This window comes from Mixophyes fleayi, chromosome 6 (genome assembly GCF_038048845.1).
Source record: "Mixophyes fleayi isolate aMixFle1 chromosome 6, aMixFle1.hap1, whole genome shotgun sequence".
Taxonomy (NCBI): Eukaryota; Metazoa; Chordata; class Amphibia; order Anura; family Limnodynastidae; genus Mixophyes; species Mixophyes fleayi.
Genome location: NC_134407.1, coordinates 131,520,319 through 131,536,913, shown reverse-complemented (window position 1 = coordinate 131,536,913; position 16,595 = coordinate 131,520,319). Strand labels below are relative to the sequence as shown.

At 39.3% G+C, this 16,595-nt stretch overlaps 1 protein-coding gene across 9 annotated transcripts in view; it reads right to left on the bottom strand.

Annotated features, from left to right (window-relative positions):
- Positions 1–1,888: 1,888 nt before the first annotated feature.
- Positions 1,889–16,595, bottom strand: part of ZMYND8 (zinc finger MYND-type containing 8) — a 60,087-nt gene continuing 45,380 nt past the window's right edge. For 4 of the 9 annotated variants that reach the window (XM_075176439.1, XM_075176438.1, XM_075176437.1 and 1 more), the window contains 12 exons: positions 15,410–15,891; positions 14,510–14,650; positions 13,009–13,161; positions 12,391–12,906; positions 11,303–11,686; positions 10,424–10,608; positions 7,823–7,903; positions 7,589–7,667; positions 7,143–7,382; positions 6,669–6,817; positions 4,787–4,876; positions 1,889–3,097 (listed from right to left, as the gene is read on the bottom strand). In XM_075176439.1, the coding sequence (XP_075032540.1) occupies positions 2,993–3,097; positions 4,787–4,876; positions 6,669–6,817; positions 7,143–7,382; positions 7,589–7,667; positions 7,823–7,903; positions 10,424–10,608; positions 11,303–11,686; positions 12,391–12,906; positions 13,009–13,161; positions 14,510–14,650; positions 15,410–15,891 (2,605 nt within the window). In that variant the 3' untranslated portion in view covers positions 1,889–2,992. Of the gene's footprint in view, positions 3,098–4,786; positions 4,877–6,631; positions 6,818–7,142; positions 7,383–7,588; positions 7,668–7,822; positions 7,904–10,423; positions 10,609–11,302; positions 11,687–12,390; positions 12,907–13,008; positions 13,162–14,509; positions 14,651–15,409; positions 15,892–16,595 lie in introns of those variants that run through there. The other 5 variants (XM_075176445.1, XM_075176443.1, XM_075176442.1 and 2 more) reach the window with 4 other exon arrangements.

The following is a 16,595-nucleotide window of genomic DNA, read 5'->3' as shown; positions in this document are numbered from 1 at the left end:
TTCCCTTATCTGACATTTCTTAATAAAGGAAGGCACACCAAACACACAGACTTAAATTGTTAAATTTATCTGAGTAGAGAGAGAGATATAAATGTGTGGAGAGAAAAGTGTAAACTACAAGTAATCAACTAATCTAGATATAAAAGTTGTACTTGTAAAATTTTAAACACGAAATAATACTTAAGCAAGTAGGAGAACTATAATATAACTCCTACTAGCCCACTTAAACACAGCAATACAGAATGTGTTTAAATAAATCAGATACTTAGCCCATAGGCCAAACAGGGGAGAAGTCCAACAGCAGTATCCTGGTGCCTGCTCCCTCAGATCTGTTCTCTCTTCCAGGGCTTCTCCTTGGCGCCAGAAGACTGGGATAAACCATCTCTCTCTCTCTCTGGAAGGAGGGGGAGCTCTATGTGTTAGCTCCCCCCCCCTTCAGTAATGCTGCCTCAGCAACGATTCTGAGTCTGAATAAAAACATAAAAGTATTATGTGGCAGAGTAGTGGAGACCTCCAGGGGAGGTATCCGCAGCGGATAATACCAGATGCCCCCTCCTATGTATAAGGGGGGATCCTGGTATAGCCCCCTTCTCCTCTCCTCTGAATCCAAGATGGCCGCCGTCAATGCAGTATCCGATAACCGGCGCTTTATGCCTGCAGTGGCAGCGCCGGTTATCGGGGAGGCTCCAGGAGTGACAGCGGTCCGTGAGACCGCTTGTCACTCCTAATTCAGGCACCAATTTCTTTAATCTCCTCCTGTCCCTGTCAGTGAGAGCCGCTGGCTCTCCTCTGACAGGGTAGTACCTGCGCTGCTCTCCTGTGAGTGTGTTCTCTATATTAGAACACACTCCAGCTCTGCTACCTGTAAAAAAAAGTTAAAAGAATAAAATAAAAGTTAAAAATGACCTACAGTACTAAAACACTGCCCAACTCCATGGACACCTAAAAAAACTGACAGGAAGAGGAAGAGGCAGGGGGATTGTAGAGGGGAGGGGTCTGTCGGCAGTACTAAAAGTTAACTAGTTAGGTGCCAACTCCCCAAGCTCCCTCCACAACCCCCATGGTAAACAGTGTCCCCCAGACTGGATGAAAGAGAAAAAAAAATATAACACCACAGAAATTTGCTGGATGGCTGCTGGGGACCAGATTGGTAGTCAAGAACTAGACCTGTATTTTTTCTGGTCAATTACATGGTTGCTTTGTGCAAGTTCAGTTTTGTGACTAAGAACACCTGATTAAAGAAATACAACAGGAAAACTACAATACTGAATTAAACCGCCTAAAACAAAATGAAGTCTATTTATTTATGGTTTTGGCATGTTATAAAAAAAATAATAAATCAGTAGGATCATTTGTGCATCCAGAATTCTTATCTGACCAAACAACCACATATTTAAAATTCTGATAACTTGTGCTCTATTTCTCTAAGATTCTTCATAGTTGAAGATTACTGTAGTATTGCAGAGAAAAAAAATGTATAGAAAAGCACTATTTTTTTTCAAATATTCTTCTTCTTATTTTGGTGTGCACACAGCTTTCTATGCTACAAATAATTCACCCTAGCTCTATTTTTGGCATAGTGGTAGTTCTATATTGTTTTATGGTGATTTGCATCACAACTACTAACTTTAATATACAGCTGTGTTTTGGTTTTGCCGGAAGAAAATACATGCCAGGGCTACCTGTTGACTAGAATTTAGGTTGATGCACTTAATCTCCACGATTTGGGTTAAGCTGTACAGACACTGAGCACCACTTATGTTAGGTTCTCAACACTGATTCCTTTGCATTGGTATGTGCAATATAGGCAAAAAATAAAGCTGTGTTGCAAAAATAAATAAAAGAAAATCATGCGCATACTTTTTTCACACGGACAGAAACAAAATAATGAAAAGGAAATTTCGGGATTTAATACAAATTTTATACAAAGAAAATGTGAAAAAATACTTCCATATGCTAAAAGCAATTATGTTTGACAAGGAAGGCCAGCCAGAGTAACCGCCCAATCGGTTTAACCAGAAATATTTCCTCTCGCTTAGGATTATTGGTGGTGTCTTGTCTCCATCATATATTGCTGGTTCATGTACATCCTTTATGAACAACGCGAAAAATGAACAAGACAAAAAATTTACAACAGATTGTACTGGAATGATATCATACAGTGAATTTTCTTATATACATACATCATATCCGGGTTTGTTCAATGTTTGCATTTTACACAACATACAAAATGAAACTACTGAGTACATGTAACAGACAAGAGGTGTTTTCCATAAATGATGCTCTTTTTTTTTTTCTCTTTTCTAAACATTATTTCTTCATGCGCTGACAGAAACTCTGCTTTCAGCCATACATACACATGCTGTCTAGCATTAAACTTCTTTTCTGTCATTTCTTCATTTTGAAATCTGGTTGTTTATATTATTGTATTGTTTTGTTTGCTTTAAATCCCCCCCAAGATAAAATACAAAAAACTTTATTTCTTTAGATGGTCAAATTATTTTGTTAAATAAAAGTATTTGTTGTTGAATGAGCACTAAGATGGAATTTGTAGATTAATTCCATCTAAGATGTCTTCGTACACAGACTAATGGGCGTAAAATCTCTGTATATGTACATGTTCTATCCAGATTTGGAAGGTCCACAAGTTGCCTCAGTTTTGCATATGAGTTTGGGACAGGGCACAGAAGCGCAGACCCCCCTTGCGTGTTTAGACGATTTTCAGGATTTCAGCAGTTTCTGGCTTAATCACCAATGGTTTTTTAACATTGTGATAATCATTCCAAATAAAAGTTCATAAGTTAAAGTGAATACAAATATAAAAAGATGGTATTCTAATTTTAATCACATCCACAAATTGTACATTATATACAAACAGAATGAGCCGTTTTGGTAGATGTGAACAAGGTCCTAGTTAATACTCTGTCACATTGTAGTGTTTTTTGCTTGGTTCATTAATGTAATGCTATGGCGCAGGGTCTGGATTGGCATTTCAGATCACTCTCCTCATTTGGACAGGCATGGTGGTTTGTACATACTGAACGCCTGCTCTCACTGCCACAGTTCCAGCATTTGGACTCACTACCACAGGGATGGTCTGTTGATGAAAGATAAAATGTGTTATTGTAAGAGGAAAAATGCTTCCCTTGCTCGATTCATGCACAGAAGAACAATATCCATTGTCACTGGTTCATAGTGTATTACAAAGCACCACAATACACAGCAGGCACCCAGGGATCATTACTCCTACCAATGCTAAAGGGCTACAGGTTACCGACCTCTGGTATATAGGTTCATGTACACTAGGGCTATCTATTGTTACTGGCTCATAGTATACTAGAGAGAACCACAATACAATACACCAGACTTCATTGAACCATTACCATACTCTTACCAAAGCTGGAGGACCACAGGTTACCTACCTCTGCACATTATCAGCAAGTGACAAAATCTATTGTCACTTGCTGATAGTGTGCTGGAGAGCAACATAATGAAATACAGCATGCTCCCAGGGACTGTGGCCCCCACCAAATCTGCAGGTACAGATCCTGGTATACAGATTCATATACAGCAGGACAATATCTCATTGTGTACAGGACAGCACCATGATACAATAGAGTAGGCTTCAAGAACCATTACTCCATCATCAGCTGGAGGGTCACAGATTACCCACACAGAGCGCTGGCCACTGAAATTCCTCTTATAAGTCACATTTTTTACATTCATTACCTTGCACCCCCCCCCCCCCATAATGACCGTGTTTTTAAAAAAAAAAAAAAAAGGTTTGGGGTGCTTCTGTTTAATTGGAAATAACTTTTGGTTTTATTTGCCTAATATATTGTTTTACTCCAAAAATATAAGACCTTCTTTATATATTGATACAGATATCAGAGACTGCTTTGTAGGGGCACTTTTTAACAAGATTCTATTTTAATCTAACTTTATTTATTCTAAATTTTATTCAATAATTGTACTCTGCCCTAACAATATTTTCATTTTTTTCTCCCTTTGTATTTCTATTTTTTTAATTCTTATTATTAACTTGGGTAGACTCTTGTTTGTTTCATGGGTCTCTCTCACTAAAGATTTAATGTAAACTGGATCTCATAGAGTTATTTACATGGTGTAATAGTGCTACCATGGAGAAGACCAAATACCTCTGCTGGGGAAAGTCCTTGTGATTATTTTTATAAAATAACTCTATAGTAGGCCTCATATTGTCCTAAAAGAGGTTCAAAATAAAAGTGTTAAATTAATTCTAAAAAAAAAAAACCTAGAACACATTCTGCTGATGAACAATTAAAATATATTAAAAAAGATATACTAATAAATAGCTTTACCAAGGTCTTCTAAAAAGACAATTTAAGGTTAGAAATAAGCTGCACATCCTTTATCTTTTTCATTCAATTGTGTCCTTTCATGTGGTGGGAGTGTATATTTAGGGATTTGTTTAAATTGCACAAAACCCACATCTAAATGTGGCAAATTGCATACAAATATATGATATATACACAATTGAACATGCAAGATGACTGCTATTTATACCTTAGGAGAGAAATGTATGTTACAAGGTTATCATGCCTCAGCCAATAATGTGGGAGAAACACTGCATGAAAAGTAAAAGTGACAGAGCAAAGCAGGTGAGATCTCAGAGCGATGCGAAAGCAGAAGTGCAGGGTGGTGGTACTGGTGAAATCATACTGCAGAAGCAACAAAGAAAGGAGACACTGAATTACTACGCTACTTGGATGCCAACAACAGACTAGATGAGAGTGTTGGTACTTACAATTGTGGGTTGAGTAGTTGGGATAAAGGCAGTGGTCTGCGGCACGTGGACCAGTCTAATAGGCTGGCTGCTTGTCACACCTGTTGCTATCTGCAGGGACAGCACAGGGAACCTTAGATAGCAGGCTACACCATGAGGACAGTGATTGCTGCCATACACGTACGTATGCCTCCTAACACTGACCAATATGGGTTTATTACCAAGGGGGCATTTTGCTTTGCTGTGAAATATTGTGTACCTCAGATTCACAAAGCAATTCAATAATATGGTTTAAAACACAATGAGTGAGGAAGATCGATCATGTGTCACTAACATTTAATATCCTTTCTTCACCATCTTCCTGTGATAGAAACGCCTCAGTCACTTCCTGCCCACATGCTCTATTTTTGGAATATTTTCATGATCGGAAAGCATGACCATTTGTTATATTGGTAGAACATGGACCATAGTAGCCTACTTTTGGACCTCCCCTCTTGGATATCCTGGAACAGAGGTCCAAGGGACAACTGCAGACGTGGTGATTTGATTTGCGTCAAAATGGCTCTGCCCCCTGCTGTGCAAAAAACACAATTCACATCATCATGCAACGGGAGCTGGCCATGATAATGCGATTTGCATTGAATCTCGTCATCTCGCCCTCTTCTGTAGAAAGTGGTATGGGATCTGGGAAGGTGGCTACTCTCCCAGGATTCCAAGAGAACTCACTGAGATATGGAAGTCTCCTGGACATTCTGGGAGAGTAGGCAAGTATGAAATGCATGACATGTATGACATGGAGAGGTATTACAGATGGAGGTCCAGGCCACAGAAATTGTATATGAGACTTTTACTAGTTAGCTAATCACAAAGATATTGTGAGCTTTCAGGTAGATTTACACAAGAATGAGCCTTTGTGTCCTAAAATCTTAAAATTAGCTTGCAATTAGTAAGCTATTATCCATGTATGGTATTTACAATTAATGTCTATGCATGTATAGAATAAAAATACTGTGGCCCCATGTGGGAGAGGGGTTGTAAAGCAGTGCACTCTTCCTCCATATATTTCCTTGGTCTCAACACAACTGGCGATTCAGCGGAGCTGATATGAAAAAGCTATCCTGGAGAGCACACATGCAGCTCAACTTGGAAGCCAATGCAGGGTAAGCTCCTAGGCCAGTGTTGGCTAACCTGTGACACTCCAGGTGTTGTGAAACTACAAGTCCCAGCATACTCTTCCAGCAATAAGCTGCTATATATTGGCAAAGCATGCTGGGACTTTCACAACACCTGGAGTGTCAGAGGTTAGCCAACACTGTCCTAGGCAAAGGCAGTAGTGCAACTATGCAAAAGGTGTTCTAGAGCATACAAATAAAATACTAATCCAAAAACTGGTGACAGGTTCTATTTAAATGATTAATTTATATCCAATGTCTATGGTTTTCACAACATATACCTTTAAAGCTTTTAGTATTATTGAAGGAGTTTTATACAAGCTACACCCTCAGGATTGGTTAACAGACTATGGAAGTGTAAGGGGCTGGAAATATAGGGATTACTAATTTTGGAACACAGAATAGGAGAAATGACAATATAATTTTCTACTTCAAAAATCAGCACTTTTCAAAGAAATGAAAAATGTCAAGTGAAGTATTATTTTCTGTCACATAGAGGTAGTACAGTTAAACAAGGGATTTATCCTGAAGCCACCATTGCAGACATCAGACAGTGCAAAACATGAAATAAGATGCGTTATCTCCCGATACGGCATGGATGAGTTATTGGGAAACAAACAAAGCATTTCAGAAATGGACTGCAAGCGAAAAGCTTCTGTCCCCAGCAGACACACACAGATTTGTCTTCACTCACTTTGGATGTGGGCAAGCTATCGACCAGCGATACGTACAGTGACACTCTCCTTGCTCTTTTCTGCCGAACTCTCCTTTTCCTTTGGTGTGGTGGCAGTTTCAGTGGGCTGTGGCTGAATGCTGGCTGTGGACTGTGCAGTTTTGTCTGTGCCAACTTCTGGGTCGGCTTCTTGCTGAGTTGCAGAGGCTGCAAATTTAATACAGGTGAATATACTATACATAAGGAACACAGGACAATGTGGTTGTACAAATTAAGAAACTGCAAGAATGAGAGAAATAGCTATGATCATAAACTGTTATATACTATAGATACCATTATTATTGTTTATAATGACACTTCAGTTTTAGGAAGACTATTCCAACTCAATTAGACTACATAATGTATTATAGGAAACAGTGACTGTTGGCCTGTAAATAACAAGGTCACAAGCCACACTAATATACTGAAGAGAATAAAGTCTGCATCCCTCCTCTTGTGTGTCAGCCCACAGGCATATTACATGACCCAGTACCTGATTGTGTGCAAGACTTCATGTGCTCAGGCCAGTGGGCTTGCTGGCAGGGGTAATCGCAGTAGCTGGTATTCCAGCAGCAGTAGAAAATTGCTTCCTTCTTGCAGTTGGCGCACCACTGTTTCTTCTTTGTCTCATCCACTGCCGACTGTTTCTCCAGTTCAGTTTGTTTCTTCACCTCTGCGATCAGTCGGTCCCTCTCCTGTTCCAGACTCTGCCTCATCTCAGCCATAGTAAGTTCTACATCAGAATAAAATACCTCAGAAGTCAAAACAGATGTCTAGTTTAGGATATTATACACATACATGTGTGTGTAGTGTCCCACAGAAGAGTATATCAAAGAATGGAAGCATGGAGTTGTGTTACGGTGTGTAATATACATGAAAAGTGTACAGAACACAATGTAGGATGAATACCCCCAACTCAGTCTCAGGCCCAGTGCCTACCCAGATTATGTTTCATTTCAGAAAGCTCCTGCTGATGCAGCCACTGTAGCTTTTCAATCTCAATTCGTAAGCGTCGGATCTATGAGGAGGAGCAACAATTCAGATGACAGGCTGACAGCACAACCTACTATTTTTTCATATAATGCACAAGCAAATCATATGATCTGATTTGCCGCCATGATTTCATATAATGGAACAACACATGAAGCCAGAAGACAGACATACACTGAATACCTCGGCTATGGTGCTCCCCGTCGTACTCTTAGACAGGTCATTGTAAATTTCTGTCATAGTTCCTTTAATTGCATCCATCATCTAGAAGCAAGGAGAAAGCCATGATCGTATTATTATTTATATTTGCAGAGTTGACTAAACTACATACCAAGGATACAGCCACTCCTTGCAGAGCATTAATTATAAAACATTACACTGGAAATTCTATATTTTCCACACATGTACTCTTCCAAGTTTGTAAATGGATAAAAGGAGACTGTTTAGCACTTTTACTGGAAACAAAGATGTTCTGTTTTGTTAACGTGGATTAATTAATAACATTTTTCCTACCTTGCCTGAACTAGAGAAATACATAGCATGCTATCATCATCACCATTTAGAGAGACAGACAGACTAGGGTCAATTTTGATAGCAGCCAATTAACCTACTAGTATGTTTTTGGAGTGTGTGGGAGGAAACCGAAGCACCCGGAGGAAACCCACGCAAACACGGGGAGAACATACAAACTCCACACAATAGAGGATGATAAAGGAAAACATTGTAAGTCTAACTCATACCATTTTCATTAACTTATTTTAAGAGGTGGAGATTTAATACTATGTTTAACAACCACTAGTTTCCCTTTTGTTCTTACATCTGCATTGTAAGGCCTGGTATGTATTCATATGTAGTAAAAGCAGGTGAGTAGAGCAGGTTGTGTGCCAGTTCTGTGTGTATGGGGTCACTGGATACAATGTTGTTTATATTCAGACACATTTGCATGTGTACTACTAGTGATTAAAAAAGCAGCAAAATTGACGCTAATGGATAGGAGGCCTTATAGACTCCTTCATAAAGATTTCAGATATCGCAGCTTAATCTAAGAGAAGACATTCTTACAGAGAGTTTAGTGAAAGATATTGGCTACAGACCCAGTACAAATCTCTGCTTCCATCTGTCCTTTTTTGTCTACACATATGTAAACACACGAGAATCACAGTCATCCACCAAGCTTCATAGTAAGTTACTTGGCTTTCTCTGAACACATAATTCTTTCTGAAAATACTTGGTGATTATACAGAAGTTTCCAACAAGTTGCCAGTGGTCTCTATGTATTTCCCAAGATACAACCACCATATATATTCCATCACAGAAGTCTATCTCAGATACCAGACAAGTACATGCCTGTAACCAAGGAAACTGCATTTCCAATCCAGCATCACTAACTGGTGAAATCTGCATCTGTTCACAACAGAATGCCTGCTCTGTTCATCTGCATAGACTCTACGATTGCTGGAAGCAACCCCCTTGGAGCACAAACTAGTACTATTAGCTACTGGTTAAACATGTTGAGCACATCCTATAATAAACCTGCCCATAACACAAGATCTATGTAGAGAAATGGGAATGGGAGGGGAAAAGGAGCATTTGTACTCTCTGAAAACCAACTTTTGTCAACTGTCTTTTTACAGAAGTATAAATATCTCTCTATTAGGATATGTGGTTATAATACACGCCTTCCTAATACAGGAAAACCATAATTACACCAGAGTTGTATCCTGTGAAATCTGTTGCTACCTGCTTCCACTGGTCCTTTGTCCTGGACAGTGAACAAATAAAGTTTTACAACAACACACACAGTGCAAGTAGGAACTACACTGTGCCGCCGTCATCCTGCCACTCCTCTTGAGGAGAGAGACTGTGTTAGTAGCCAAATTGATCCATATACCACCAATCAGCACTCAGGCAGTATCACTTAGGAGATGGCTGCAAAAACATGCTAACCTGGTCTAAATATGTGATCAGGATTTTTTTTTCAGGGCCAATTACTCAGTATCATTTAAGATACTGTAGTGCGTCTGTCCAGTATTACAAACATAACATTCTCCTCCCCCCCAAAAAAAATAAATAATATAGCTAAGATGGGAAAAACATAGAAAACAAAATATCCACCTGAAATTTAACAGAATAGGTCACTCAGCTATAGCGATACCAAAATGCATACATTATATAAAACATACTTCCAGGACACACTGTAAGGTTTACATTCTATAGATTTTTTCTAGTTTGCGTAAACTCTATAGTGAGGTAGGATCTGATGACTCTCTCATGCACACCAGCATAATTAGATCCAGTGTTATCTGGACCTAATAGTAGCTCATACGTAAGCTGAAAAGAGACCCAGATTACTCTGGAACTGTTGGTTAGTGCCAGAGGAGATTCTATAGGTCCTCCCAACAACTAAGGCAATCCCTGCTGATGTCATCTTGACGGCTCCAGGTTGGTTACCAATGCAAGCCACTGATCTAGGACTTTTGTTTGAGCACCTAGAGTTCTCTTTGCCCCTGGAGATTGGAGGGGCATGAACTGAGCCAAATAGTTACTGAACAACAAGCAGATACTTAGTCCATTACTAATAGCCCATTTTAAACATGACCGAGGAAGTGCTCGCCACTACCAGCTATGGTTTATATATGACAAGTTTGAGTAATATGAGCTTTCCATTTGAAAACATTGTTATTTATAATGGAATGAAAAGGCATTTACTTTAGAAAGAAAGAAAAGGCGTGGGATATGTCTATGAAACACTAGCATATTATATGTTCTATTTCGTACACTTACCTTGCTAGTGTATTTAGCAATGTCAGCAGCGACATCAGCAGAGGCGGTGGCGATAGGAAGGTCACTAGTGATTGATGTGGTTAGAGACTGTCCCGGGCTGGTCACCACAGCTAGTGGTGGGGCACTGGTTACCAGGGTTATGGTGGATGTAGTAGTGGCTTGTGTTACTTCTTTTTGTTGCACTGCTATAATCATAAGAAGATTTGTCAGCATTATACAACAAGTCTCTTCATTACTAGAAGGAACTTTTAGAACTTCATATACTCTCTTGCGCCTTTCTCACTACAACAAATCTAAATGTACTCAAGAGTATTCCAAAACAACGTTTTGGAGCTGTAGTTTTTTGCTATTTGCTCCCGGCACTTTCTAATTTCTTGCCCCAAAAAGCTTAATTCCGTTAATCCTGCATTATTTAAAGGCCACTTCCATTTAAACAATTTCATTGCATCTAATAGTGACTGCGAGGATGCTCGTTTCATGTAAAAATTACATTCAATACTCTTCATGTAACTGTTTGTAAAATGTACAGCAATTAGCAAAATGATATATAAATAGTATTATAATAACATATCACATTACTTTAGAAAAATGCTACAGGAAATTGTACATTCATTTATTTATTATAGTTATTTGGAAATAGTCCTTTACTGTAAAGTCTTCAATAACACATTTGCTACCTGTATAAGTATTTTATGCTGTCTTCAAAGCCAGGATATACTCTCAGTATACACCAGAAAAAGGAAAGTTGAATGTCTTGAGGAATGTGGGAGCCTTGCGCTCCATAAGGGAAGGGGAGGGGCACCAAGCACCAATGAATTAAATTATTGAAATGACAGGAATCTCTACCTACTTTGCCAAGTTAGTATCCGCATTTTATACCTTTAACAGCCTGCCGTGTCTGGTATCTTGTCCCTTGCGGAGATTGTGACGGTGCAGGTGTGGTTGGGGGAGGTGGAGGCTGCTGCTGTTGTTGCTGCTGCTGTCTCTGAACTTTCTGCATGTGCCATTTCTGGGATGAGGTCTGAAACTTACTGGAAGAATTCCACACCACTCTCTGCACGGTAGGGACAGTCTCCTTTGGCAGTAGGGGTCTTTGTTTCTTCACTGGACTGCCAGTAGCTGCAGCTGGAGCAGTCACAGCTGCAATTGCGCCGGTGGTCACTGTTACCCCCACTGCAGGGATGGCCTGGGCTGCAGATCGGGTCATGATGGGGGTCTCAACAGGTGGCTGGCTGCTGGTATTGGCTGCAGCTGACACTTTAGCTGCACAGAGAACCATTCACAGATTATTATTTTACAAGTACTAGTAAAATGGACAATCTGCAGCTTGGATAGATATCCCTGTGTTTATAAAGAACTCCCTATTACAAATAAAAAGTATGCAAACAATGATGGCGAAAGGTGCATGAGATCTCATTATCATTACCAGAAATGTTGGTTGTTGGTCCAGTGTATGGTACTTACACTGTCCAGCATTATGCTGCCTACTACTAGATATTCTGCTTTAAAGCCTATGTCAGGGAACAGTTAAAATGGAACCATCACCGCCAGAAAACAAAATAAAATTGAATTGAGCCTATTCAACCGCTCAATTTGCTAGGAACTTCTGCCTTATGCCCCAGTGATTGCATGAGTTCTCAGTCAATTGGTAGGCCATATTGTCAAAAATATTGGTTCAGTTTATAACATGACTTGCTTCTATATGTGTAGGTGAAGGGTACACTTAAAGAACCTTATGTGTACGTCACATGTATTTTATTAGTTGTGTAAGTCGAGTACAAATCTGTTTTAATATTCCTTATGTCTACTATTCACAAATAAGTTGGTGTGTTTGGCAAAAAGCAGTAAATAGATTCTACTCTCTCCACAAATGTTTGTCCCCAAAGAGAGGAATGATAAAAAAGTGCTAGAATCTCTAAAACAAGATGTACTCTTCATTTGATACATGATAGAAATTACAGACATACTTTCTGGGTGCTTTGCTGGGGTTTCTTTAGCCTCTTTTTTGGATTTTCGTCCCTCTCGTCCTGAGTGATCCTCTCCCAAATCTATCACTAGTTCACTCTCGGAGTCAGAATCCAGTCCAAGATGTACCGTGGGGGAGTCTGTCTCGTCCTTCCCTTGCAGCTTCTCTTTAGCAGAGTGTGCCAGTGGTTTGCTTTTGTCTGGAACATCCTTCTCTACAGTTGAAGCCACCTTCTCCTTAACCAGGTTGTCCCCTTTCTCTGTTGCAGTGGACGTGCTTTTGGCTTCATCTTTCACTTCTGCTGGAATTGATGGTTTGACTTTCCTCTTTAACGAGGATGAAGCAGAGATTTCTTTTTCAACCTTCACACTTTCTTTGTCGTCTTCATCGTGTTCATTCTTTGGTTTCTGCTCCTCGTCGCTCACATATTCGCTATCGCTAGAATCAGTCTTCTCAGATTCCTCTGAATCGCTGTGCTCCACTGCGGTATATGCATCATCCGGAATTTCATTAATTCCTGGATTTAAAGAGATGATAAACCAGCCCAGTAAATCAAACAATCTACCATGCAGGTTTTAGTTGTCCATTTGCATGAGAAGCGATAAAAATTTGGAGATACCTAATTGAGCTTTGCAGCTCTCTATGGTCTTGTCAAGATTGAGCTGAAACCGGCTCCGGATCTGTCTCTTGGGAGATATGAGCGGGGTGGGTGTAGACTGCTGAAGAACAGATTCACTGAGCTCCTTCAAATCCATTTCCGCTTTACTACGGTCTAAAAATGTAAGTTCACATTAATTTAGCAAACATTCAATTGTGAAATACTTAAGACGCACGTTAATTTACATTACATAAATTTTATATTATTTAGTATGATAAAATATAACTTCAAATGAAATCACAATTTACAGACTTTTTCTGACCAGCATGTCACCTGAAAACTTAGTTTTGGGTGAACTGCAATTAGAATACGGACTGCTAGTAACCTAGGGTCTGCATTTCTGGTAATAGTCCTGTTATGTACTTTTTCCTGCCAATACTTAATTGTCAACCATTTTGTCGATACCTCTATTCCGTAAAATTCCTACTTATGCAAATAGAATATTCAATTGACGATACGACATTCAGTTTAAAAGAGGCTTGCCTCTCTAAATCGAAGTGCTAGACCTTCACAGGAATTGGGGATGGGAAAAGATGGACTGCAGATAAGTAACATTCAGTATTATTAGGGACCTAGTATGACTTACTGAACTCCATTCAAAACCAAAACCACATACTTTGGTTAAGATGTGTAGGAAATGCATAGACATATTTTACTTGTGTGTAGTGACTCTTTCCACAAGACTTTTAATGAGCTGCAATTTTCTAGTAGTGACTGGTAAGATCACTTGTCTGCAGTAATCTTTCTTGCATGAACAGAAATACTTTTTGCAGATGGAATTGCTTGCATATGTACTTTGCTGCTATGTATTAAGAAAAACATTGCCTGCTTAAAAGGCTACATATTCCACCTTTTCAACAACCTTTAAAAAAAAAATATATATATATATATATATATATATATATATATATATATATATATATATATATATATATATATATATATATATAATCATCCACCACCCTTGTCAGAATTGCAAGTGTTCCTTCCATTGTCAGTGTGAGCAAATTGGATCTCCACAAAATCTTGTGGTTTTAATTAGTGGCAATTAATTAGTAATTAGTGGCCTTGTTACTTAGTGGGTATTAGCTGTTAACTTGTTGTGAGGGTAAGTGGAGGCATTTTGTGGCAAGTGTTGGCATGCCGAGGTGTGAAGGTAATTTGGGGGCTTTTTGTGCATTTACAATATATATTTAGGGTTTTTTTGTGGTCAGATGTGCAGAGGGAAGAGAGGTGAGAGTATTATTTTAACCTATTACGAAGGGTACTGTGCAGCTCTTTTAAAGGTTAGAGGGCCATACATGCAGCTCCTGATGGCAGATTGATATCACAGCTGATGAATATTGATAACATTCCTCTGTATAGCACAAGCAAGTTTTATCAAGTAAGAAAGAATAGCATATGTAACATTAGTATCTAAAATTTCATAAAACCATAGCGCGTAAGAGTCGTAATCACTGACCGAGGTTGAGGTTGAGTATGCTGCCTGTGCTGGTGTTTCGTTCTGGTTTAGATGTTACCGGTGTGGAAGATTGAGGAGAGAAAGGTTTGGGACTGTCCGATATGCTCCCACCATGTCCTGTTTTTGTAGATACAGGAGAGGCTATAAAACAAAATACAAATTGCCAGCTCAGTGTCTCCAACTGCATTTTGCTAACATAGTGGAAGATCCATGTGCCAAATACCTCACCCCGTAACACACTGTTTACTTGGTACCCTTGTGTATGGAAAGAAGGGTTTTTTCTTGTTTTTTGTTTTTAAAAAGTTAAACTTTATTTAATATAAACCACCATTTAAAATCGAACATCTCTCCACTCTTACTAGACAAATAGTTTTAGTAAAGTGTTTTGAACAGTGTTTCACTAATATCCCTTTAACAATGTGATTACTGTCAATTAAGCTATTTTTTTTCTCTATTTTTCCTTTCCTTTCTTTCTAATTCATTCCTTACAGTCCTAGCCTCCTCCTATAAGCTGCCTATATATCTGCCATTCTACCTACTATGTCTGACTTTCAATGTATCCGCTTTATTTTATTGCCCCTATCTGCCTGACTATTCCCTCCAACAGATCCATATACCCTTCTTTCTCAGTAACAATGGTGTCACTGTTTTCACTTGCTCCCCAGTATGGTCTATATCGTGCTTGTGATCTGTTCTACCATATTCTGGACAGTTATCTCCTTCTTGTCCTCTCTCTTCTTCAGTCATTATACTGCAGCAATCAGTGACGTACCATGAGGAGTAGGCAAAATATCCACGAGACTGACCATAAATTAGACTCCTGTGTGTATAGTTAATACCAGAACCTTTATGTCACCCATAACAAATCTAATCAGCTTTGTGCCACTCTGGTTTCCTCACCTGTGCTCTTATCAATAAAGTCCATGGACTCCTCACTTGCACTAAAGTGACTGGACACTACTTTCTTATCAGCATCTTGTTCCACATCGGAGCCAGTGTGCACAGATGAGTTTGTACTCATTGGAGAACGGGGCATGTCAGTTAATGAAATCCGCCGTCCTCCGCCACTGTTCAATATGGGCTTGCTCATCAAGATCTTCGGTGACGCTGTCATGTCGAAGTTCAGTTTGACTTTCTCCTGCTTGTCAGTTTTTGCTGTGCCAGCACTTGGATTGCCAGTGTCCAGCAACATTTGGTATTGGTTGTTGGGTGTGTATGGTGTCCGAAAGGGAGCATAGTTAAATACTCCAAACCTCTTCCGGATGTTCTCAACATACACCTCCATTTCCTGCATGGCGCTGTTAAAGATGCTTTTTGTCTTTTTAACAGAAAAGGGGATTTCTTTGGACATGAGGTAGCAATTGTTCATTGGAACCCAGGCCCTGAAAGAAAGTAGCAAGGATTTGTCAGCTTCACAGCAAACAAAAAAAGACAACAAAACAAGAGGGCTTTGTATATCTCTTTTTGGTCCACAGGACAACAGATAATCTTCATAGAAGGAATAAGCTATTACAGGTAAAAGAAGGATGATCATTTCATAAAAACATCATAGAGCACTGACGAATATTCCTCAAAATTTCTAATCACGTTTGAAAATTACAATCAGTGAGATGTTCATTTGTGTGAACACCACATCCTATTATTAGAAATGAAACAACACTTTGTTGTTCCAAGTTTGAGGGAGGTGATTTATTGAGATGGTGAGATAGTCTATAGTCCCAGCTATTTCACATTCATGGGTAGATCTTGAGAGGTTACCCTTGGAGTGTGTCAAACAAATAGAGGTTGTACAGCTCTAAGGAGATCACCCTTGACTTAAAGCAGTGAAGGTGAAGCAAAGCAACATGCCATGCTTTGGGAAGTTGAAGTAGCTTCACTGAAGTCACTTCTGCTGTCTCGAGGAGTGTTTCTGCTTAAAATACACCTGTCACCTGCGCAAAGTGCGGACATCCATTTTGTAAGCTGAAAAAATATTCACGAGAATGCAGCTTATCATATCACTAATAACCAGTGACACCACTGGCAGAAAATGTCTCTATAATGTTACAGGAGACGCTACTCACTCCTGGTTCACTTACAAGCACTT